This window comes from Triturus cristatus, chromosome 3_1 (genome assembly GCF_964204655.1).
Source record: "Triturus cristatus chromosome 3_1, aTriCri1.1, whole genome shotgun sequence".
In the NCBI taxonomy this organism is placed as follows: domain Eukaryota; kingdom Metazoa; phylum Chordata; class Amphibia; order Caudata; family Salamandridae; genus Triturus; species Triturus cristatus.
In genome coordinates, this window is record NC_140583.1 from 397,805,431 (window position 1) to 397,830,771 (window position 25,341).

General features: G+C 43.8%; 1 protein-coding gene across 1 annotated transcript in view; it reads right to left on the reverse strand.

Moving 5' to 3' along the window:
• Positions 1–25,341, reverse strand: part of LOC146860319 (tropomodulin-3-like) — a 331,475-nt gene that overhangs the window by 47,789 nt on the left and 258,345 nt on the right. The window contains exons 6-7 of the mRNA XM_085644183.1: positions 17,059–17,189; positions 14,224–14,331 (exon numbers count right to left, since the gene is read on the reverse strand). Of these exons, the coding sequence (XP_085500309.1) occupies positions 14,224–14,331; positions 17,059–17,189 (239 nt within the window). The remainder of the gene's footprint in view (positions 1–14,223; positions 14,332–17,058; positions 17,190–25,341) is intronic.

The window sequence follows — 25,341 nt, forward strand, 5'->3', positions numbered from 1 at the left end:
GGGAGCAATGAGCAGAATGCGGCAAGGTTCTCTCCTCATTTTCCGAAGAACCATGGGGACCAGAGGAATCGGCGGAAAAGCGTAGGCATATATTTTTGACCAGATCATCAAAAAGGCATTCCCGCACAACTCTGGTTGGCGAAGCCAACTTGCGTAGAATGGGCATTTGCGGTTCAGATTGGTTGCGTACAGATCCCGATTTGGGGTGCCCCATAACCGAATGATGCGATCCAGTTTGGGTTGATGTAATTCCCACTCGTGGCTGGAAGAGTTTGACCTGCTCAGAGAATCCGATAGAATGTTGGACGCTCCCGGAACATGCACTGCCGTCAGAGTGATTGGATGCTGGATTGCCCAGTCCCAGATTTGTTGAGCCTGAAGGGATAGCAAAATGGACCGTGTGCCCCCTTGTTTGTTTATATAGTGCGTGCATTTTGTGTTGTCCGTCCGGATCAACACCGAAGCTCCCAGGATGATGGTGCGAAAAGCCTTTAGCGCCAGAAAAATGGTAAGTAACTCCAGAAGGTTGATGTGCCAAGTCCTTTGGTGGGTATCCCACCGTCCTTTGACTGTGAGGCCCTGAAGGTGCCCTCCCCACCCTTTGAGAGATGCGTCTGTTGTTAGAGTGAAACTTGGGGTGTCCACCAGAAACGGACGACCTGAAGAGACGTTTGTTTCGAGAGTCCACCAGAACAGAGCCGTTTTCATCCGAGATGTGACCTTGATCATATCATTGAAGGATCCTGAAACTTGAGCCCATTGCTTGTTGAGTTCCTCCTGGATGGGTCTCATTTCTAGGCGGCAGTGAGGGACTAGGTGAATGCAAGAGGACAACATCCCTAGAAAAGACTTCAACTGCCGAACAGAAATGGACCTTTTTAACCGGAGGGAGGTTGCTAGGTGTGACACAAAGGCTTTTGCCAGTTTGGTGTCTAGGATGGCCCCAAGAACGTCCTGAGTTGAGCGGGAACAAATTGAGACTTTTCCAGGTTGAACATAAGGCCCAGAGACTGGAAGAGGGACCTGCAAAGTAGTGTGTGTGGGAATGCCATTTCGAATGACCATGCCTTTAGAAGGCAGTCGTCGAGATAGGGAAAAATGTGCACTCCTTGTAGATGAAGATAAGCTGCCACCGGTGCCAGGACCTTGGTAAACACTCGGGCGCAGAACGAAGGCCAAATGGAAGGACCTTGAATTGGAAATCTCTCCCAGCCACTCTGAATCGGAGGAATTTTCTGTGTCTGGGCAGGATCGGGATGTGAAAACAGGCATCTTGGAGGTCCAGTGTGGTCATGTACTCGTCCTGGAATAGTAAAGGAAGCACCTCCTGAAGAGACAACATTCAGAATGTTTGCTTTTTGAGGTATTTGTTTAGGGAGCGTAGGTCTAGAATGGGGCTCCATTCTCCAGACTTTTTCTGTATAAGGAAGAACCTCAAATAGAATCCTCTGCCCCTTTGTAGTTTCCGAACCACTTTGATTGTGCCTTTTCTCAAGAAGATTGTGAGTTGACCTAAAAGTTCCTTAAGATGGGCAGCAGGAGGACCTCTGGGTGGAGAATTGGGAGGGATCTTTACGAACTCTAAAGCGTGCCCCTTGCGCACAATATCCAGAACCCATTGATCGGTAGTAATCAGTGACCATTTGGAGTAGAAGCGGGAGATTCAACCTACAACCTTTGAGAGGGTAGTAGGTATCAAGAATGGCAGATGGAAAAAGTAATTGTTTCTTAGAAAAGAGTTGTACTGTCGGTACCGATTGGAACCTCCCCGAAAGGAAGAGGAGGAGCCACAACCCCTCACACCCCGAAAGGGCCGTTTGTAAATTGAATAGTGCCGAGAGCATGAGCAGTGTCTGTGTCCTTCTTGATCGTCTGAAGGGCATCATCGATGTGTTGGCCAATCAGTGATTCACCGTCATAAGGCATGTCCAAAATCTTCGTCTGCACCTCTTGATGGAAAGAAGTGGCATTTAACCAGCCCTGCCGCCCGAGGACTGCAGTGCCTGCCAGTTGACGAAAACCAGTAGAAGATACATCAACAGCACAAACAATAACCTCCGAGGAAATCCTTTCCCCTTCCTGAAGAATTCATCGCGTCAGCCTTAGATGGTTCTGGTATTAAATCTACATGGGAAGCAATGTCCGACCACATTTGTCGGTCATAACGGCCGAGGATAGCTAAAGAATTGGCCGCCTGCACCGTAGTTGCCACCATAGTGGAGAACTTCTTACCAATAGCATCAAGGCGTCTGCCCTTACGGTCCAGAGGAGCCGATAATGGAGACGAGGGATTCCTGGCACAACGTTGTGCTGCCTAAGTAATAATGGAATCAGGTTTTGGCTGTGCAATAAGACAAGCAGGAGAATTTGCAGGGGCCTCGTACTTTTAATCCAGTCGTGGCAGGACAGCAGGAATGGAATTAGGGTTCTGCATGAGCTTGAGACCCTCTTGCCAAATAAAATCGCTGATGGGAATAGCCCGAACTTGTTTCTGTGGCTGAGCTTTAAAGTCATACAAGAAACAATCCTCCTCTCTAGTGACCATAGGGAGGTGAAATCACTTTGCCGCCCTTTCCATGAGGACATGAAATCCACCTATGTCCACCGGTGGAGAGTCAAGAGGAGCTGGAGGGGGATGGTGTTTGAATCTGATAATTGTCCCATTCCGAGAGGAGGATCCATCATCCACCTCACCCTCCTCTGTCAGCATCATCCTCATCATTATCCTCAATGACATGAGGAGTGACCTGGTGTCGTAACCGTGACGCCGATGTAGAAGGCGTGGAAAGCGGTTCTGCAGCAAGCGGAGGTGGAAGAGGCACTTGTGGTGCTGGAGAGGCCTGGACTGAGTTAATAAAACAACGGTAATAGTCATCCAGCATGAATTGAAGGTTGGAAATAAGGGACATAGGCATTTGCGCCATGGGAAAATCCGGTGCTCGGTGGTTGGTACGGTCTGAAAAATCCTCATACTCCTGGTCGTCATCAAAATCCTGACATTTAATTAGAAGCTCAGAGGGACTGCGAGCAGCCCAAAACCGGTCATCCTCCTCTGAATCATCGATACCAGCGTCAGAAGGAAACAGCTCTGCTGGAGGATGAGAAGCAGTTTGAATTAGCATCAAGGCATCCAAAGAAGACTGTCGGCATTGAAGCAGAGAACCAGTAGACTTCAGAGGAACTAGATCCATGGAAGCATCCATCTACGCTGTCGCCGAGAGATGATGCCGCTGAGCCACGGTCGACGAAGCCACCGTCGACGAAGCCACCGTCGACGAAGCCACCGTCGACGAAGCCACCGTCGACGAAGCCACCGTCGACGAAGCCACCGTCGACGAAGCCACCGTCGACGAAGCTGACCCGTTCGTCGACGATGAAGTGCGCATCGACGAATACTTCTTATGCTTGGTAGATGCTGTCGACGAAGTCAAAGGCACCGTAGACGACAGAGGTCTCACCTTCACGGACACCAACGTCGACGGCGATATCGCCGACGACAGGATCATAGCCGGCTTCATAGACGAAGAAGTTGAAGTCGTCGTCGTAGAGGCGACGACAGAAGTCCTCGTCGACGGAAGGAGCGACGACTAGCTCGTCAACGAGATAGTCTAAGCAGTTTTTGCCTAAAAAAACTGGCAGAGTCTTGGACGCCTGAGAGTCAAATCTCAGGGGCATAGAGGTTGAAGACAGACTCTGAGGGGCAGGAAACACCCCTTTTGATGTTGAAGGCAGGTCTGGACTTAACAACATGAGGTTTCTTCGCCACCTTAGTCTTAGGAGAAACCTTTTCAGACTCACTGGCTCTCTTCAAGGATGAAGCAGTCCGGACCGAGCAAACACATTCCACATCTGCAGGGGGTACCCATAGTCTTCAACTTCTGGAGTCACAGAAGGAGACGCCCCTCTCTGTCCTTTAAGGTCTTTTGTGAGCAAGTCCTGCAAATTTTATAATCCTTTACCTGGTGTTCAGGGTAGAGGCAATAAATGCACTTCTTATGAGGGCCCTCAGAATGAAGTTGCTGTTTTCCACATGTCCCACAGGATCTGAAGAGGGACTTCTTGGTTGTAGACATGACAAAAATAGTTGTTGGAGAAGAAAAATGAGAAAAAAAAAACTGAGCAGAGCTCAGGGAGACTCCCTTCACACGACGTGCCCTAGAAAATCTGAGGACCTGAGCCTCTGAGGAGAACATTACAGAGGGTACTAGCGCCTGATTGGCTGGAGTTTGGACTATTCACAACGACTGATAAAGGCGACAAGCTTTTCAAGCTATAAAACTCTGACTCAATGCTACTCTATGGTTTTTTCTTACCTATACTATGGTTATGTTATTGCTACATTGCTATGTTATGTACCGTGGGACTCCCACTTCGACGACGTGGAATATTCAAGCATGTGAATCTATGAAAGACACCCCAATACTGGAGAATAAACAATCCATGTCTAACCTCACTGAGATATATATTCGATCTCGATTACGGCTGATCTTGGACAGGCTATATTTACGTTGTCTATCTAAACAAAGTAATATGATTAAGTGCTGCTCAATATTACATCTAACAAGTAGTCATCAACAAGTACTCCTCAACAGACTAAGTTCTAGGCTTATCATATACTGGTTATTGATGTATGAGGGCCTAAATTTCATCCCCATCATTAAGGCCTGTAGTTGCTGTGTTGTATTTCTCAATTAGTCTAGCTTCAAGTCTGTTCAATCTTGCCTGCATAGTCTCTTGGGTGATATTTTGTAGTGTGAGCAGCACGGTCAATAACATGTCATTCTCAGTAGGTCCATAATTGTGATCGTACTCGACTAAAGGAGCTCCTGGACTTTTAGACTTTATCCGTGATTTATGTTGGAGGATTCGTTTTTTAATTGGTTGTGTCGTTTGTCCAATATAGTGCCTGTTGCAAGGACATTTTACACAGTATATAAAGTTGTTACAATTTGAGAAAGTTCTTTGAATATGTTGTTATCCATTAATAGTAACTTCTTTTGAATCTGCTGTGAGTGTACATGCAACACAACTTTGCACCTATAGTGTCCCACCACAGGAGGAAAGCCTAGCATTCCTCTCAGATTCTGTCTCTTTCCCGCTGGTTGTGCAGCTCTCACAAGTTGTTGCCGAAGATTTTTTCCTTTGAAGAAATGTAACAAGGTGTCCCTATCTGTCGGATTAGTATATAAACTGAGTTCTAGGACACCACAGTTTGTTTGTACCCAAACGTCAAGGAAGTTTATCTTCTCCTTATTACTTGATAACGTGAATTTAAGATCAGCCGATCTCATATTCAACCAATTATAGAACTGTGTCAGAGTTTCTTCTTTGTCTTCCCATATCATAAAAATGTCGTCTATACAGCAACACCAATATCCAATGCAGGTCTTCTAGGGATTGGTGTTGCTATACATCCAATGCCTTTCGAATTCATGCATTACCATTTCTCCAGCGGCCAGCCAAGAAGTCTCAAAGAAAATTTGCCATACGGGCAATTCTTAAGACTACGGAGAAATAGGACAAATAAAAGCGACTATTTTACAAACGCAGAAGTACTAAAGAACAAACTGCTAAGTAGAGGATACCCCGTTAGTCAAGACTACTTTAAAAAGAGCATGGTATACACCGAGACAAGATCTGCTTACACCTAAAGAAAGACCAGAAATGACTCAATTAACTTGTGTACTTACATATAACCGAAAAGCTAATAGAGTCAAAAGATTATCCTAAATAATTGGAGGATGGTAATCTATCTAGGATTCCCAAAACCGCTCTTTGCATTTCACAAAGGAAAGAATCTTCGGCAACAACTTGTGAAAGCTGCACAAAAAGCGGAAAAGAGACAGAATCTGAGAGGAATGCTAGGCTTACCTCTTGTGGTGGGACACTATATGTGCCAAAGGTGTGTTGCATGTACACTCATAGCAAATTCAAAAGAAGTTACTATTAATGGACAACAACATATTCAAAGAACTTTCTCAAATTGTAACACTAAAAATGTTATATACTGTGTAAAATGTCCTTGCAACAGGCACTATATTGGACAGACGATACAACCAATTAAAAACCGAATCCTCCAACATAAATCACGGATAAAGTGTAAGACTCCAGGAGCTCCTTTAGTCAAGCACTATCACAGTTATGGACATACTGAGAATGACATGTTATGGACAGTGCTGATCACAATACAAAATGTCACCCAAGAGACTATGCAGGCAAGGTTGAACAGACTTGAAGCTAGACTAATTGAGAAATACAACACAGCAACTACAGGCCTTAATGATAGGGACGAAATGTGGGCCCTCATACATCAATAACCAGTATATGATAAGCCTAGAACTTAATCTGGTGAGGAGTACTTGTTGATAGTACCTGTTAGATGTAATATTGAGCAGCACTTAATCATTTTAGTTTGTCTAGAGAGACAATGCAAATATAGCCTGTCCAAGATCAGCCGTAATCGAGATCGGATATATATCTCAGTGAGGTTAGAAATGGATTGTTTATTCTGTGGCATTATGCTCGTTTTACAAATGAAAAATTCACTGTGGTTTTTCTTTTCAAATGTCAAATAATAGATGGATATGGTGCTTCCATATTGACTATTAACATAGATTGTGAGGGACAACATAGAGCAACACCTCACTGGGTGAAAGGTTTTTTCGGTGTCTACTCAATACTAATTTTCTTTATAGCACTTTCTACGTTCTATTTTCTTTTTTTATATACGTTCTTTACACTCCATTAAAGTTTTTGAAAGATAGTGAGGCGTTTAGTCTGTCTTTTGTATGTAGAACCGGGAACCTTTACCTCGGAGACAGTTCTTTGAAGTCTGTCTTTAGTGTCCATTACCTTAGAAGGTTCATTGCACGGTCACGTTCTTGCCCGCTCAACGTGCTGTTTGGCACCATCACCTTGCGGACAGAGGACTCGCAAGTTGGTAATCCAGTTCCCCGGTAAGTTTATACCCTTTAGGTATACATCTAGTATGCGCATGCAAGCGTGGGTGGAGCCACCGATATTATAATTCTTGTGCGTGTTCCTTTTTTTGTAGAATTCGCCCGAGGTGAAAATAAGATTCCAGGCGAGCGGCATTAAGTATTTTTCTTCCCCGGACCGGCGAAAGAATATCCTTTTGAACTTTGCCCTATTGCAAGTATGTACATTGGTGGTCACTTTTGGGGTTCCGTAATTTAGAGTCCAGCTGTAATTGATTATTAACTTTGTTTCAAATATACTCTAAGTATCTTTCATGTTATTTCTTATCTGTTTCCTACAGAGCAGCCCTGCATTCTTGTGCCGTTTATTGTGTCCCAACAGATGTAGCGTAATCGGTGAGATACGTAGGTTAGATTCCTTCTTTAGCCTTCTGTCTATACTTTGGTTTTCTTTGCGCTTTTTTAGGCGACTTGCACTCCAACACGTTTCGTGGTGTATAATGGAGTCTGGGGCTATGTTTGGCTGTCTGGTATAGACTTTGGATTTTATCTGACCTATTTTGTTCATTTGACATAATGCTTCCCTTTTGAATTTCACTATTGGGTGATATTGATAGGGTGGGCAGGTATATAGGAATGGTGGCTGTACTTTTGACGCCCTTTGCTGTTCACAGAAAGTATCTTGTTGTAGTAAGTTTTAAGGCGAATTTTCTCAGCAGTGTGGTTAATCTCCTAGGAGTAAAAGCTTGTATATATGTGTATATGTAAATACCAAGGATTGCATTATTCTTTTATTTTGTTTTAGGTTACCTTTGTGCCCCTAGTCCTGATGAGGCCAGGTGAAACGGGCTGAAAAGTGTCGACCTTATAGATGAAAGAAGCCCTTACAATTTTGACTCTGATAAAAAAGAAATCCACAACACCATGCAACATAGAAAGGGGTTGAGATTTTATTCCCCAGATTGGTGTTGACATAAGAGCTATCTTGCAGATACGGGTTGCAAACCGTAGTTGAGTACATAATTGTTTAGCGCAGCCCCCTAAGAAATTTGGGCAATAAGGTTTCTGTTAATGAGACAGAAGATACTTTATGATTGTTGATATATGTTATATGTATGTACATTTTTTGTAATTTTTTTGTATTAATTTTTGTATGTAAATGTAGATATTGGATATTTTGTTGACAAATATATGCATAGAGATAAAACATCTGGATCTCAGCCCGGTGTGAGTGCTTTTTCAATAAGTTATATATTTAAAGAGAATATTTCTCCCCTGAAAGATTAATTAAGGTTTCCTTCAGGTACATAAATTATCTGTTGTCGTTTGATCAATTCCGCCGCATCAAGCTTTGTTTTTTGCCGTCATACAGACTCGGTCAGGTAACCTGTGACCGGAGTTCCACTTCCTTTCAGGCAGTGTGCTCTGGGTAATTTCCTAATAAACAATCCACAGGCATGGCAGGTCTCACAGCTACCTTAAGATTATGTGAACCCTTCTCAGCCTCTACTCAGGGGCCCTGGTTCCATTTTAGTTCTCACTGTTGTCTGCTACTACAACCTGGTGGAATGCATTGGGCCTCACCTGCTCTGAGCGCATCAGATGGCACATTACCGCAGTCATGCTGGCTCATGTCCCTCAGAACCTCCACCCATTGCCCACCAATGGTGACCAACTGCCTATAACTTTGAAGTATTGCATGGAATGTGGACTTTGGGAACCATTTCTCTGTCACTTAATGTAACTTCAGCCGATCCCTCTCACCCCCATACTAACTGGGGCAATCACCACCCCAAGCGCTACACTGGCCAACCCAGGAGTACGGCAACCGAGGGGGGTGGGGAAGGGGGTAGATGTGCACTCTTAGGGCACTTTGAATCTCCCTTGCTATGCCTAAACTGGTAACACTCATGGCACTTGGGGACAAACTTCCAACTGTTTTTGTCAGCTGGAATAATCATGAAAGTCTACCCAAGACTGGCTTGTTTGTGGAAGTCCCTCAACTTAAGGCGGTACCTTTGAAGGGTCAGTCCAAACTTGGAGACTGGTATGATCTTCACAGGGGTGCACTGTATCTGGTCCCCCACCTCTAGTGTAAGATGGGTGTTCCTGCCCTCTGTGGGCATGTGTTTCCATTCGCTAGCCCCCCAATACCCCTCTGGGAGCCTATGAACCCTTAGGACTATCTCATAGGCAGAAAAACACTTGTCTATATCATCTCCCACCACATAACTGGGCGCCTTGTCTCCTGAGATGTGGATTCTCACCTCTCCAGTGGACACTGGGGGAATGCTTCCACCCCCATCCTAAGGGGACTGCAGCTCAGGGCCGGAGGCCAGACCTCCCTCGTCCTGCTCCTCTCAGACCACCTCTTTCCTCCTCCACCTCCTCTGGGGTGGACTGCATCCTTTGTTCACCCGCATACTATTGTGGCCTTCCTACCCACAACAGGGCTTCTCTCCTTGCAAACCCTCTCTAGCTCAGCCCTGTTGAGATTATCAATGTTGAGCAGCTCCATCTCCATTGTAGCAAAAAAGAGGTAGAGAAACTTACATTTGGAAAAAGAAGTAAAATAGCAAATCAAAAACTAAGGAAAATTTAAAAAGAGGTCAACTCTGGTGTCAAAGTATTTATCTTGGATTTTAGTGTTACAGGATCACTGTACTCCACAGCACCAACACAAGTACTGTATCCCACCAATGAACACCAATGTGAGAAATTGGGCTCTTGATTGAGGAGGGCATGAGACCTTCTCAAGCAACAGCCACAATCCCTGCCAGGGTGAACCACAAAAGTCACTAAATCAACCTGTACTTAACCCTCTGGTAGCTGAACTTGGGACTTTGTCCCAGTCCAGTGCCTCCACTGCGTTGTGCTTTTAGGCACTATTTTTTCTTAAATCTCTAATATCTCAGGTTCTGCTAACTGTTTTTTTGCCATTTTGGTCTAAAATTATTTATTAACATTTACTTTTTTTTCTAAATTGGTGTGGAGTTTGTCTTGTGTTGCATTTTCACTTTATTTCTGTTTGTGTGCTGCATAATTACTTTACACATTGCCTCTAAGTGAAGCCTGACTGATTTCGTCCCAAGCTACCAGAGGGTTAAGTACAGGTAAATTACATGCATTGTCCTTCCTGAGTTCTTCTTATAGCTCTGTACTTTATAGATATTTATGCTGACATTGACAGAGCCACAAGGTCTAATTGGCAATATCTATAGGCTTTGCCAAGGTTAGTTTTATTAAGTTAAAATGTGGTACTTTTGGGTAACACTTTACTTTTGTAAAGTGATAGGTTGAAAGTTTGGGATCAAGTTACTTTTTACTAGAGGAAAATCGGCCATTTGGGAACTGAAAGAGTCAATGTTCATAAAATATCAAAGCAGCACACAGAGGAGAAAATGTTAATGGCCATTCGTGTCCAGCTGAGGGTATCTACTAGTCATGTTATGGCATCAGTCACTTGGTGCCAGAGGTCGCTTAACATCCTCTGTGGTAGCTCTTTAATGCGCTCTTGTATGACATGGTTATCACTACGAATTGCTGCTGTCTATGTTGACATCCTACTAGGTCTCTGCACTTTGAGCACACAGCTCTGCTGTCTCCATCATATGACTTGTTTAACCTCAAGAGATAACTCTGGTGCCTAAAACCGGAGATATTTGCAACAATTCTTTCCCATTTTGCCGTTCCCAAGAAGATTCTAATTAGAACTCTAAGCTATATCGGATGACTAATGCTAAACGGGGAAGGAGCAGCAGGGTAAAAAACATGAGAGGCAGAAGTGAAGGTAGACACCTCATTCATTATGAAAAATATTGATTGGGAGACCATGCCAAAAGCCAAATCCAGATAATTTTAATTGTCTGGAAAATCTATGGCATTTAATCCAATTTCATACGGAAGCTGCCCACTGCGGGGTACAGTTTCTTTCATATATCTCTGGGTTGGTCATGTGCGTTTCAGACGTGCTTTACAGACCGAAAAGAGCACTAGCGAATGTGGTCAGATGCATGAAAAAGAGTTGTGTGAAAAGCTGTACAAGCTTTAGTTCGTACCAGTGTTGTGTATACGAATGCAACCCATCATTCTGTTCACTATCCGCTCCAGCTGCACACGCATGCAGACCGACATGCCTTTTAATATTTTTATTGCTTGATGAGACTGTGGAAAGGCACCCAAAAATATACTTTTCTCAAATATTTGAGGCAGTATAGTTAATTATCATGTATGTCCTTAATTACAATTAAGAGTATTTCCATGCTTCTACTCGGATTGTCAAAACATTGAAATCTTAGAGCCCTTTATTTACGCTGTGTTGATGCCACCAAAGTGGTGGAAAAGTGCTTCTCTGACAGAGAGATACTTGGTAATAAACAACATTTCCACTTACAGCCAACACACGAGGTTATCACATAAAACAGCTTCATAATTTACTTCAGAGTAACTCAAACTACTTGCACTCCGGTAACAAAAGTGATACAAATAAATGCTGGTCTCAGGAGAAGCATGCTTAGCATGTTAAAACAGATTATTCTGCAATTTGTAGATCTGAATAATGTCAATGACGCATTCCGAGTTCATCATTAGAACAACTGCAGGTAAGATATTTGTGCATGTTCATTTTTTTTCATTTTAAAAGTTTTATATAGCGATGGCTAGACCCGGAGGTATCAGAGCGCTTTACATGAGTTATAGCGAGTTACAGGTTACAAAGCTACATCACTTAAATCAAAGAGTCACAGGGGGAGGAGGAGGGGGAGGGAATACACAACGGGAGAAACGAGGAAAACCATGTCAGATGTCCGGCTGGGTAGGTGACGGCCAAGGGGGTGAAACCGGGGCCAGACTCCTCTTTAGCTGCATGTGACAGCTCCACCGGGCATCGGCCAAGGTTGCTTGTGCATCGAGGTGAGTACAAGAAGTGATAAGGCCCATGGGGCGTCGTCAAAGGTCCAACAGAAGGTCAGAGGAACGTTATTTATGAGTTATATATAGTGCTGGCTAGACCCGTAGGTATCAGAGCACTTTACATTAGGCTACACAATGTTACAGAAAATTAAAACAAATACACATTACGTCAAAAATTAAGCAACAAATTGGGAGAGGAATGAAGGTGAGACAAATAGAGAGGAGGGGGAAGTGTGAAGGGGGGAGGATGAGGGAAAAGACAGCAGGAGAGACAAAAGGAAGTCTTCCCAAAGACCAACTGGGTAGGTGAGGTCCGAGGAGGGAATCCACAGCCCATCACCCCAATAGCGAAACAGGTAGCTCCATCGGGCATCAGTCAGATAGCTAGGTCTCAACTGACGAGGGAAAGATCACAGAAGAAAGGGTGGGAACTATGAGCAAGGACGAGTGAGGGCAAAAGTCAATAGCAGGAAAGAGGAGAAGAGTAGAGAGGAGGGGGGTAGGGGGTATAGTAAAGAGGAGAAGGGAGAAAAGTCCAGTAGAGAGACGCAGGAGAGTTTGCCCAAAGACCGGCTGGGTAGGTGATGGTCAAGGAGGGAAATCCCTAGCCCATCTCCCCCTTTAGCTCACGAGGTAGCTCCACCGGGCGTCAGTCAAAATGTCTAGGTCTCAGATGCAGATGGAAAGATCATGGAGTGTGAGCAGGAGCGGGGTCGGGTGAGGACTGATCCTGAACAGGACGATGACAAATGAATTTAGATCAGGAGAGATACTTGATCCCGTAGAACGTCTCACCTGCTCAGTTTGGGAGTGCACCGGTACCTCAGGAGTCCCCTGCGGTGGTAGTCAGGACTGGCCCCAGTCACCATCTTGGGGACAGGCACTGCAGCAAACTCCACCTCCGCCTGAGATGCAAGCATTGTGAAAGGCAGGAGGGAGGCCAAGAAATCACGGTAGCCTTTCCACCATGATAGGAGAGGTGGAAGAGACAGCTCCTAAATCTGCAGATCTTCGCCATTCCCCAAAACAGTAGTGAGTATTGGGCAATAGTCCAGAACACAGTGGTAGAGGGGCCATGGGCACCTCTGGGTCGAAAAGTGATGCTCGGAGAGTGGTAGGATGCTGAATAGAGCCTTATAGCCTCAACCAGGAAACCGGGGTCTCCAAGCTTCCAAGGGACATAGGGAGAGATAGCAGGCGGCAGTAAAGGAAAGAAGGTTCCCTGGCGGTGATAGCACAGCCTCCCATAGAGCACTGTTCTAGAGGCTCATGTGCTGCATTCACCCAGATCTTACATATGCCCAAACTGCCTCAGCCCCTCATTTCCTTGCAGACACGAAGTCCAGAATAAACCACACCACCTTGGCACAGCTCTGCAACGAGCTACCTGCAGGCAGCTGGATAATGAAAGTAAATAGGTCATTGTTTTACGGTCTGACAAGTCATGTGCAAACCGGCACGCCCACTCCTGTGTCCAATACCAAATATTTTTAACTTCGAAAACAACCAGTAGCAGTTCTGGCCACAACCATTAGATGTGAGAGGTAATGCACAGCATGTGATCTACCACAAACCATGCTGCCCATGTAATAAGAACAGATGTGACAAAAGGCATAAAAAGTGTGTTTGTTGTTCGTTTTATAAGCATGATAAACCGGATTCTATTAATTACATGCTATCAGTATCAAACAGAAAAACTCAAATTAAGCATACATTCTCACATTGCCAGAAAGGGGATGGGTGCATGTCTGTTTAATTATGTGGTAGGCACACAAACTTCAAAATATGTTTTTAGGCTGACATAATAATAAATCCTTGAAATATTGTTGTACGATTTAAGTACTTCTACTTTCTCATTGGACCAGGCAACAGAGATGGGAATTAGCGTTTGTGAACTTCCGGGAAAGTCTATAATGGAGGATCCATGAATATACAACCTGAAAGTCGCTAACGGGAGCGAAAGTATCCCTAGTTCACTCCCTTCGACTACACTTGACCAAGAGCTGCCTTCGACTCATCGAAACATTAGGAGATTCACAGCAAGAAACTGCCACAGGTATGAGAGGTGTTATCCACCAATGAACATTATACACATGACTCCTGTACTCTGAGAAAAGCCTTCAATGTCTATGTCCAGGTGTGTGCATTAACAAGACTGAGAATTTCCTATACAATGCATGAAGTATACACCATTCAGACAAGCAGACAATACAAGCAGAAAAGGTACAAGGTTTATCCTCCAGGTAACATTTCTTGTTATAAACAAATGCATGAGTACAAGAAGGTTAATCTATGCAAGAGGCACGCTGAGCTACTCCACAGATTAGTAATAATCATGAAATATTTTATGCATTAGAAATATAAGCCTACTTACAACAGCAACGGGGTCATTGCTTCGAGTTGCCGCCAGACTGAAGGTCTTCACGTGGGTGTTCCTTTCCAAGGCTTTTGCAAATTCTTTCAGTGTTGGAATGGGAATATTCTTTGAAGACAAAGTAGAATAAATTGAAAATAAGCTTTTTTTGCAACCTTTATTTTCTAATTGATCACAGCCTTGCAACAGTACTGATGGACAACGATCATGGACGGTTCAAGGTATTTTGCTGGTGGCCACAGACTTCAACCCAAAAACACTGATGGAAGAAAACAACTTCCTTGTATAAGGTGGATTTGGGTTCCAATGTCTTCGATGAAGAAGATAAACTCCAAGATTGTGATTTTCTCTTTTGAAAGACAATGCTAGTACGGCCTACTGCACAGGCCAGGAGAAAAGTTAATTAAGCACAAAGTGGTGAAATTTGGTTGGACGAAGTTTTGCATCGATTTTTTTAAGCTAAAACACACCTTAAGAAATAAGGTGTGCACAGAAAATGTCTTACTGAGAAGCCCTTTCTGCTTAACTCAGTCGCAGGCCTCTATCTCACAAGCATTTTGTTTTAACTGTACTTTTTTCAATACTGGTTATTTTACACTCCAGAGGGACTACAAAATAACGCCAGAAACAAGTTGTCAATATAACATTTGAACTTTGTTACATACAGTATGGGAGTATCAAGATGCCCAAGGGTAAGTCGAGCGCTATATAAGAACATACATACATACACTCTTTTTGGAATCACGTACTTGTATAACAGAACAGGTACTGGGCTTGGAATTAAATGATAATGCTGGTAGCCCTTAGGGAAAGGCAAAATGGCTGTGTAAATAATTCACCAAGGGCCAACTGGTGGCGAGATGTATTATAGCTCAGAGATGGAGGTCAAAGGATACAGCAATAATTGCTGAAACACTTTAAACTAATTATGAATTTTGTGAAACTCCTCCGCCATTGGTTCGAGGTAACTCTGATATATGAGACGAATTGTGGCATATTCGAGAACTGGATCAAGATTCTAATAAAATGTAGTAGGACGGAAGTTTGGACACTCCCTGAGAAATTATCTCACATTTACGGATAAGTAGTTAAACAACATTTGTATGTGTTTCTTTATTTCTACTTCGCTATTAATAATGAAAAGTGAAAAACGCACAAACGTTACAGATTTTTAGATAATTTGAACTGTCATGTACATCCTTTGCACATACCAAAAAAAGTGTTCTACTTTTGTTTAAAAAGTCATGCGCAGTACACTTTGCTATGAATACGTAATGTTGGGAAATTTTCATGCACTTTTGTGAACTATCACAAAATAGCCAGTTTTGCGCAGAATTAGTGCCATGACTGTAGACTACCTTCCCTCCAAGTGCTACCACCCTAAGCTGGGCTCTCTATCTCGCATTGTAAAAAGATCCTGGTCATGGTCTCATTGCAAGGGACTGTGAGCACATTTACTTCCACGCCCATGTGATACACACTAAGGCAAGTTGGGGAATAACCTACCTGCACCATTTCTGTTAGAGCCTGTTGGGAACTCAAACCTACTGAAAACTACCTATATGCCATTCACCCTCTAAGGAGGTTCAGGGTAATACTACTACTCATCATCCGCACCAACATCTTCCTATGTCACTGGGGCAAAATAGAAATGACAATGTTTGGAGAATGTGATGTAAAATCTCATAATAAAGACATGCTGGCAGGTATCGTGGTCAGCCGATCTGGCTTTCACCAATAACTGTATTATTTAGGGAGTGCACAATCAAAACAATCTTTTCTTCAATATCTCTACTCCACCACTTGACCAAAAACCTCAAAAAAAGGTATACATCAGGTGACATTAAATCCAGGAATCTAAGTTAAATAACCAAGTCGACTTCACCCTTCACCGCCTACTAGTGATTGAAGAAAACGTCACTTCTTTGGAAATTCCATGTTAGGAAACACAAGTTTCCACAAGGTCTTCTGTGCAGTGAATTATGAGGAGAATGTAAAGGTAGAGAGGGAGGCTTACAAAACTAAATCAGTTCATTGGAGCAACCAGAATTAGAAAAGACATGGTTTGTGCTGGTATTGCATTCGACCCTAAGCCTGCACCCTATTGCCACAAAATCAGTAATATGCACAAATACTATACTTGCACCAGTGACTACTAAAATTACAAAGAAAAAATACTGAGAAAAGATTTAGGTTGATCTCCAAGGAAGGCATTGTATGGATTAATTTTGTAATAGAAATCTTCAAGTTTCGCTCTACATCCGTGGCTTGTAAAGAGATAAGCACAGAGTTTGCACAAAAAAAATAGTATGGGTGCGATGATGAACAATTTGGTAGGCAAGCCTTTTGGACTACAACCAGAGAAAGAAAAAAAAATTGCAAGGAAGGGTACAAACACACTAGTATGCAAAAGACTTAAAACAGCAAAAAGGGTCACCGAAATGTCACTTGAGTGCAATTCTCTGGAAAAAACTCCTCCCAACATATTTCAAGGAAGAGTGAATGGATCAATATTTCTCCATATTCATGGATGTTAAGCAGTTTTGGTGATACAGAATATTAGTGATAGCGCTGGAGAAATAGTATTAATCTGCTCCTTCGTGAAGTGAAAATCATTTTCACAGAAGACGGGAGAATATATGTATTTATTAGTAAATTTAGAAAAAGAATGCAAAAAAATCCCTACAGCATGTCATAAGCAGTCAACCTAGGAGCACAGCACTACAAGCAAAAGTTATTAATATTAAACCTTTGGCTCTCGCAGTAGATAAATGAGGGTAGAAGAAACATGATGGTTTCTGCGTGTGTTTAAGATAACTTCTTAATATTAATTACCTTGATATTATTTAAATTAACATCTACCAGCCGCGTGTCATTAGCTTTAATCCGCTGCAAAGCCTCTTCCACGTTTGTGGGGTTTGGGGGCTCATCAAAAACAGGATTCACTTTTTCTCCTTTGACAATATCTGAAATATAAATGAGAAAAAAAAGCAACGACATGAACCACGGGCTCTGGAATTTATGTTTTTCATATGATTTAAAACGTTAGTAAGCCCGCCTGCGCAGCACGATTTCAATACAGGGGAACAAAGCAACCAAAGCTATGATCAACTGCGATAAACAATGTGCCATAAAGTTAAAACTCAACCAAAAACATGATCTCTACTTAGATAAAAGAAGATTTCAACCTATCAAATTAGAGTTTGATAAGTAACCATTAAGCAATGATTTTTTTTTTTTTTAAATATCGTTTTTATTGACATTTGTTCACATTTCAAACAGACATTCCATAAATGTGTTGGTTTGATTCTTCTTGTTCGTGACTCTGCATGCGAGTATCATACATTATTGCCAGCTCTTATCACAGTAAATTGTGCAGCATGTAACACAATCGGTTAACAGTACATGGTATCAGTTTCCTGCAGTAAATAATAACCCCTTACTCCTGAAAAATTGACAGTGTTCAAATTCCACATCTGTACAACTGCTCCTACCACAAACTGACAACCATTAAGCAATGATGGTCTTCATTTGGTCCATTCTGAATGCGACTCCAACACCACAACGATACTAACATCCACTTGGCTGGGTCCAGCCCACCAGCCCCATTATCACGGCAGTCCACCCGTCAGCCCAGCCTCTAATACCAGCTTCAACAGTAAGAAACGTGGGTAACCTCGAACTCCTTCTAATCCTTAAAATCAAAATCACTGCAATGGTGAAAGAAACAAATTACCAACGAAAAACTCTTCAAAAAGATTCCCCATCATCACCTATCCTATCGTGGAGGGAAATCATTTTTTTTAAATAGCACTACCTTAATAGCACCAAGCGACAGCCGGCTCTTCTTTCTCCGTCCCCCTCGCTGCACTCAGCAGGAAGCACACAGCCTACCAGAATCCCCTGACCAATCACAGCGTTGCCTTAAAGCAGCATTGTGAGTGGTCTGACCGCCGTGGTTCGGCGCTCAGACAGTTACTGGCAGGCTTGGCATGTTCTCCACCCAGGATGTAATGCAGCCTGGGTGGACAACATGCAAAGTGCGCGTGATGGTTTGGCCGGCCTGAAACAGCCGGCCAAACCCTCATGCACACTTAAGGTGCTGCCACCACTTCTCTCTCGGTGAGGCGGGAAGCCCAGCCCAACCCCACCCGTCTGGCTTCAACTGCAAGCTGAACACAAAAAATAAAATTATAAAATTATCATTTTATTTTTTGTATTCAACATGAAGTTGAAGCAGTGGGACGACGCTCCTCCGCCTTAGAGGAGGAGCCGCCCACCTCTGCTCGTTGTTGACTTCTTTGTAGAAACAGGTCTGTCAAGAACCTTATTCTTATGCTGCAGACATCTCTTCATCAACGATTTGATGACCAAGGCATACTTAACTACTTTCATAGGTACTACCTCTCCTGTAACCCTTTCTTGATCTACTCAAAACCTGACTTCCAACATGGGCAAAGTTTTTATAATGGATCTGCCATCAGGACCTATATTATGTATGGGTATCCCCATCCGTAGCATTCATTAATGCTTCGAAAGCCCAATGGCGTTTTCCACAGACAAGGAGCGGAGGGAACACGGGAGGGGTTGCGTCGCGGGGATGGGTTGGGAATAATTTATTTTTTAAATGTTTTAAAACGTACCTGAAACCGCCAGCTGCCTCTCGCATTGCGCCATCTCTCCTCTTCCTGGTTCCAGCAGCCAGTAGGACAGACGCCCATCCAATCGCCCTGCTGCAGAGCAGTGCAGAGATTAGCCTGAGCGGGCTGAAAAGCCGCTCAGGTCAGGGAGTCTGGGGTTTCTCCAGCTTGACTGCTCAATGCAGTCGGTCTCGAGAAACCTTAGTGCGCATGGGTGCTTTGGTCAGCCTGAGACGGACGGCCAAAACATATATGTGCACTTTGGGAGTGCACATAGCACACCTCTCCCCCGCCCGCCCCCCCTCCCATGCCTCAGTTCGCCCCTCCCTACAGCCCTGGCTCAGAGCTGGCAATGAAAAATAAAACGATGCTAGAACATAGTTGTATTTTTCATTTGCTGGCTGTGAGCCAGGCAGTGGGGCGACACTCCTACGCCTTGCAGGCTTCAAAAGTATTAAATGTTGATAGAAGGGTTCGCCTTTAACGCCATCAGTCCATGTGGAACTTTGATACTAATACATCCCATTATAACACGGCACTGAGCGGTACTTAAGAGTGATAGTATTTGGACATCGACCATTGGTGAACTAGGACGCAGGATGGACGTCATGTAGACATTTGCTGGCCCACATAATTCTAGAGCAACATTATAGTCTATTATATCATATCAAACCAAACAGCATAGGTTTGTGAGCCAATAAATGTTCCTGTTGCATAGTGGGCAACGAGCAGCAACACTCTACAGCCCTCCCACATCTTCCCCCCTTCCCGTCTCTTGAGAAAACAGGCGCAGTTCTGAAAGTAAGATTCCTGCATTGTTATCGGAAACGGGTTAATCAGGAGGGAGAACCATTCCCGTCTCAGCTCTGGAGAGAACGCTTTTGTGATGCGAGGGTAAAGGGATTTCTTGTGTTGCATCCGGTTTTGTTATCATGCAAGCAGCAAGATATTAGTTGGGCAGATTCAATGCACGGGAGGATTTGTACATTGTGCATCCTGATCTCAGTATCTGAAGGTACTCAGATATATGTTAATTGCCCAGGATCGCACAGTGCGGTCATGCAGTGGTTTTACACTGAGCGTATCTGCCCAGGATCACCCGGTTTTGTTCACACAGGCCTGGTGGCGCCCAGTGCAAAATAAATACACATGATTAGCATCTTGTTTCGCTAAAGTTTTGGCCAATCAGTGCCAGCCCTGCGTCGACGCTAAACACATCACGCAATTCCGTGGACTTCGGGCGCATAAATAAGGCGGCTCGTATCAAATTGTGATCAATCCATGTAATAGGCAGCAGGCCAGCCAGAACCTTAGCTGCGTGCGGATGGTAAATATCTCCAGAAGGAAAGAATTCCTCAAGTTCTTGCATGATAATGCTCTGTGCTGCAGTGAATGACGCTTGCCTAAACTCAACTACCAAGTGTAGATCCAGTGGCTGATTAGTCCAGATAACGATCGGGATGCCCACCTACCCAGTGGGGAGATAGATAGCCAGTATGTCACGGCCCTGGCCCAGTAACCGCAGAGATAGGGGCTCTAAACAGTGCGCTGCAGCTAAAATGGGTAAATAAGGGCGAGCCAACAGCCTGAGCACGAGCAAAGCTTGGAAAATGGTTGCAGTGAAAGCAGCGACGAGGGAGGAGATTGATGGACGGACACCGGGACATTAATTAAAAACAAAACACCCTCTCACAGAATTGGAACTCGGAGCGAAAACACAAGCATTTGTGTGAAGGGAAGTGCTCTTAGCCAAATAAACAAGCAGTGATGAGGGAGGGGGTAGAGGGCTAGAGGCATGGAAGAGGCACGCTCTGAAAACAGTGCGACATCTGAGCTCGGTCTTTGAATGCCCAGCAAACGTGACGACATAAGAACTAGATATACTGGGCTGTCGGAGCTCCTGTGAAGTGCTCCTAAGGGAAGAACAAGCATTTGTAATGCAATAGGTCTCGCACTTACGCGAGGTTAAGCTATTGGCATTGTAAATGACAATGCCTATTTTTTTATTTTTTTTTAAAAACATAAATAAAAGGCTTTTACAATGCCAATAGCTTAAACTCCCGTGAATGCGAGACCTATTGCATTGCAAATGCTTGTCTAAGTTTAAAACAGCACGGCGCCGCTTCAAGGACACCGCACTAGGTTTCTTTTTTGTTTTTTTTTGTTGACTTTAACACTGAGCGTGTACTTGATGCGGTGTCCCAGAAGTGGACGCTGCGCTCAACATAAAAGTTAAATATATATAAATAAACTGAGCGCAGTGTCCCTAAAGTGGGCACTGTGCTCAGGAGTCAAATACAATAAAATGGCATCCGCCATTGTCCCCATAAACGCCCATAAACAAAATAGTGCTGACCCCCTAGATAAAGTCGACCATGTAACGATCCAAGTAAAAGGTCCAGTCGTCAGGGGCGGTTACAAATGGCGACAAGGCGGTAACAAGGAGGGACTAACAAGCCTCAATGTATTGGAAACCAGCATTTTACCAAGGACAATGACACCAGACAATGAAAAGTATGGGTGGAGACAAGGCGAGGGTTACACAGCATACTCGACTACTGCATGCCTCGTAGAGCGAGCAGTGCATACGCGCTGCCGCTAGACTCGACCTAAACAGGATGTGGTTCAATAGGTCAGGGGTTATTTGCCACAGGATGTGGGAGTGGCCTGGAGGGTAGGGATGGGACCAAGGGAGTTTTTTCGCTAGGGATTTCTGTGGGGAGGAGCTATCGCTCATATGTTAAGGACTGTGACGTGGAGATCTGACGAGGATGTAATGTTGTAATGTAAGTCAAAGTGTCACACGTTAGGCAATCAAATGTCACACAAGCGCATTCCAAAACACTGAAATGTCACACATAAGCACACGCCAACCATTGAAATGTTGCACAAAGCACACTGAAAACCTGTCGGCTATGTCAAAGACATTGCAGCTTTCTTAATGTTTATATGGTTGGTGAAAAAAAAATAATGTCCTGGTGAGCCAAACAGGGGATTCCGGGGTATACCACATGCACAGCCCTGATAGGTGCCATGCATTTAGTTTTAGAATGACGCATTATCGGTTAGATCACCACATCCCCACCAGACTGGCAAACTGTGACACAAATGTGTGACACTTGGCAGGGCAGCAATTAACCGAGAAAATAAAAATGGTCACAGGGTAATGTCATGTGAACATTAAGACGTTATGCTAGCACTTGTTTCATGGTGATTTGGCTAACGCCAATGCACTTCCTTTTGTGCTATTTACCTAGCAGATTACAATTATTTAGCCGATAATAAATGTGCAGCTTTTACATTTTGCAGCAACACAACTAAACACAACAATTTGCACTAACTGAATGTATGTGTGTGTCTTGAGCTTGTACCACTTTAAGTACCCATGAGAGGTAGTTGGTGCTGGGGGAAGGGCAAGCCCATGACACAGCTGGCCAGCAGTCACAATTTGCGTGACTTACCTTCCTTAAGTCTTGACTTTTTATCCGAGATCACTTTCACTTAAGGATGTTTTAGGACCATTTTAAAGCATTACAGTGCCCTGATTTGTTAATTTGCGATATCTATTTTGCTTAATGGGCATGACCACTCTGTTCAATTTGTGATAAAGTCACACAAACAGCATCTAATGTCACTCATAAGCACACAGAATAACATGGAAATGTCACACACAGGCAGTCTGAAAACTTGGTCACAATGCATGCGCAGGGTCAAGGGTCTCCTCACCTCGGGATTGGAGAGCTTTTGGTAGGACCCGGATATGATGCAATAAGCCACCGGATTCCAGCACGAGACAGTTAATATAATGCAAGGGATCGGTGTAACTGCCTTGTGATGTGCAGCGCAGAGTTCGCCAAATGCCTGAGGACATACACAACACCCTAATCACCTCTTCCCTCCGCTACTCTAACCGCCTCAGAAGACGCTGGCTGTTACAGATTCTCTGCAGTACCGTCCTCCACTCACCTCTCTACTGGCTTTCGTTACCCAGTCTGGCTGGTAAACGCGGTGTGGTGCCCCCTGCCGGTAGTTGATGTCGTTTGCCAATAGGGATGCTGCACGAGTGGCCGGGTAGTGAGACGGGGGGGATTTCCATCTTTGCAGGCAGCAGTGCGAGGGCCTGAAGCAACCAGGCCAGGTGCAGGAGCGGTCCAATCCCCTCAGGGCCCAGCCCTGCACGCGGCAGCTCCGCCCGGTTCGGTGCAACCCCGCGCACCCACAGGCAGTGCCCCGAGTCTGTTTACACACGGAGCTTGCGCCAGACTCTCCCCCTCGTCACTTACTGCAACAAGCATTTGCAATGCAATAGGTCCAATTACATTGCAAATGCTTAAGTTTAAAACGGAGCGTAGCGCCGCTTGAAGAACACTGCGCTCGTTTCTTTTTTTTAACTTTAACACTGAGCGCCGTGTCCTTGAAGTGGGCACTGCACTCCGTGCTAAAGTTAAGAAATATATCAATAAACCGAGCGTGGTGTCCTTGAAGCGACGCCACGCTCAGTTTTAAAGTAAAAAAAAACAACAAAAAAAACACAAAGAGCGCAGTGTCCCTGAAGTGGACGCCGTGAAAATATAAATAAATAAAGTGAGTACGGTGTCCCTAGTGGGCGCCGCGCTCATTAAAGAAATAAAAAAAAAAAACATACAATTTAGAGGGCATAGCGCTGCAGCATCGCGCTTCGTGGACGAATGACAAAGAAAGTGCCTACCAACTAATTGAAGGAGACCGTCTAACGCCGCAAGTAAACAATCAAGTCCAGATGGGCCGTCGGAAAAGTAGACAGGGCAGTAACCAAAAAGCCTAATTTGCAATAGGAAGCCAGCATTTAGCGTAAACGGTGACGCAAACCAATCAGGATAATAGGCGGAGCTTAAACTCCACTTCCTAAATATCCAGATTACAAGAAGCCTCGCAGAGCGAGCAAAACATGCACGCTGCAACGCTAGGCGAGACCTAAAAAAGTAGTTTCTACAACAGTTGCTAAAATGGGGAAAGTGGATGGATAGGAGTAATTGGTCCATGCTGTTGGTGAGGGCTAAACACAGGAAGAGGCATGACGCATGCAGGTCATGGACAAACGGGGACAAAGAATATGAGAGGGACAATAGATTCAGCAAATAGGAAGCCTTTGGGCGGGCTGAAGCCCACATATTCAATAAATGACTGTGCATGCGGTGTCTAGCTGAGGCCTAAAAACTGGTACTCTACTATATCCCTTGCCAGAGTAATGAGTTTCGGTCTGTCTATCCTAAGGAAACAAAATGGCAGAGTCACTAAACATAACTGACTCACAACTTTTGAATGAAAGCAAGCACACACTAAGAATTAAAAACAAACAAATGCAATGGACACAACATATTTCAAGAAAGCGACACCATCCAATTGTTTCCTCAATGGACAATTCCGACAAAACAGGTAAATATCAGGCAAACTAAAATGTCTTTCTACCTATACTTGCATCAGGCATTTCTATACAACCCATAAGCATGTATAAATGGGCTTCACAATGAACCATTAATCTGACAGCTGTACATATTATGAACATCCATGGTGGAAACTTAAACATTCAGACTGGCTGTGGTTGTGTGAGGGATGGTTCTCGGGTAAGGCAGCATTCACTGATTGAGCCAGTGTGTGGCACGGCTGGACTGGATATCCGTCCACTGGACCTCGTGAGATATCCAACATGGACACTTGCATTTATGTAATGATCATGCCCATTTTACTACTGCAAGCATTTCCTAGCACTGTGTGGTCCTCCTTGGTCATGGCAGGATCACTGTAGACCTTTAATGACAGCCATTTCTTTTTTTGTACCTCACCAGTAACTGTCAAATCATTAAATGCTGTCTGGTTGTTTTACAAAATGAAAATAATTTTTTTTAAAAATAAACTCGACATGCCATGGATCAGGTGACTCAAACATGCTTGGATGTAGTTGGGAAGCAACATACTTTATGCATTTCAAAAACCCTAGATACCGTCAATGTTTGAGAAATAAGCCAAGTCTTTCTAAATATTCTGTTACAAGTGAATGAAATCCTGGTTAGCCGACTTGCTTGAAAATACAGTAGGCAATGATGACTAGATTAAGTTAAAGAGAATGGTGTGGAAAGTTCACACAGTGAATTACATTGTGTAAATCCTATTCAGTTCACTACCTTGTTCAATGCTACTTTGAAGAGTAGAGGACAACAGAAAAACTGAGAAATCAACACCGACAAGCAACTGAACTACTGACCTTGCTCCATGAGGGCCAATGACCATATCCCGCCATCATTTTTAATACCTTTGGAGTGGGAAGGCAGTAACTAAGTTACGATTTAAAAAGCAAAGACTTTTTTAGAAACAACGTTGCTAACTGTACAGCTTTGTTTTCTCCTATGGAATCAAAAACATTTCTACAACCAATTTGAGTTTTTTCTTTTATACTTTTATACTCAAGACCAACAACTAGGTTTAATTGTATGCATTTAGT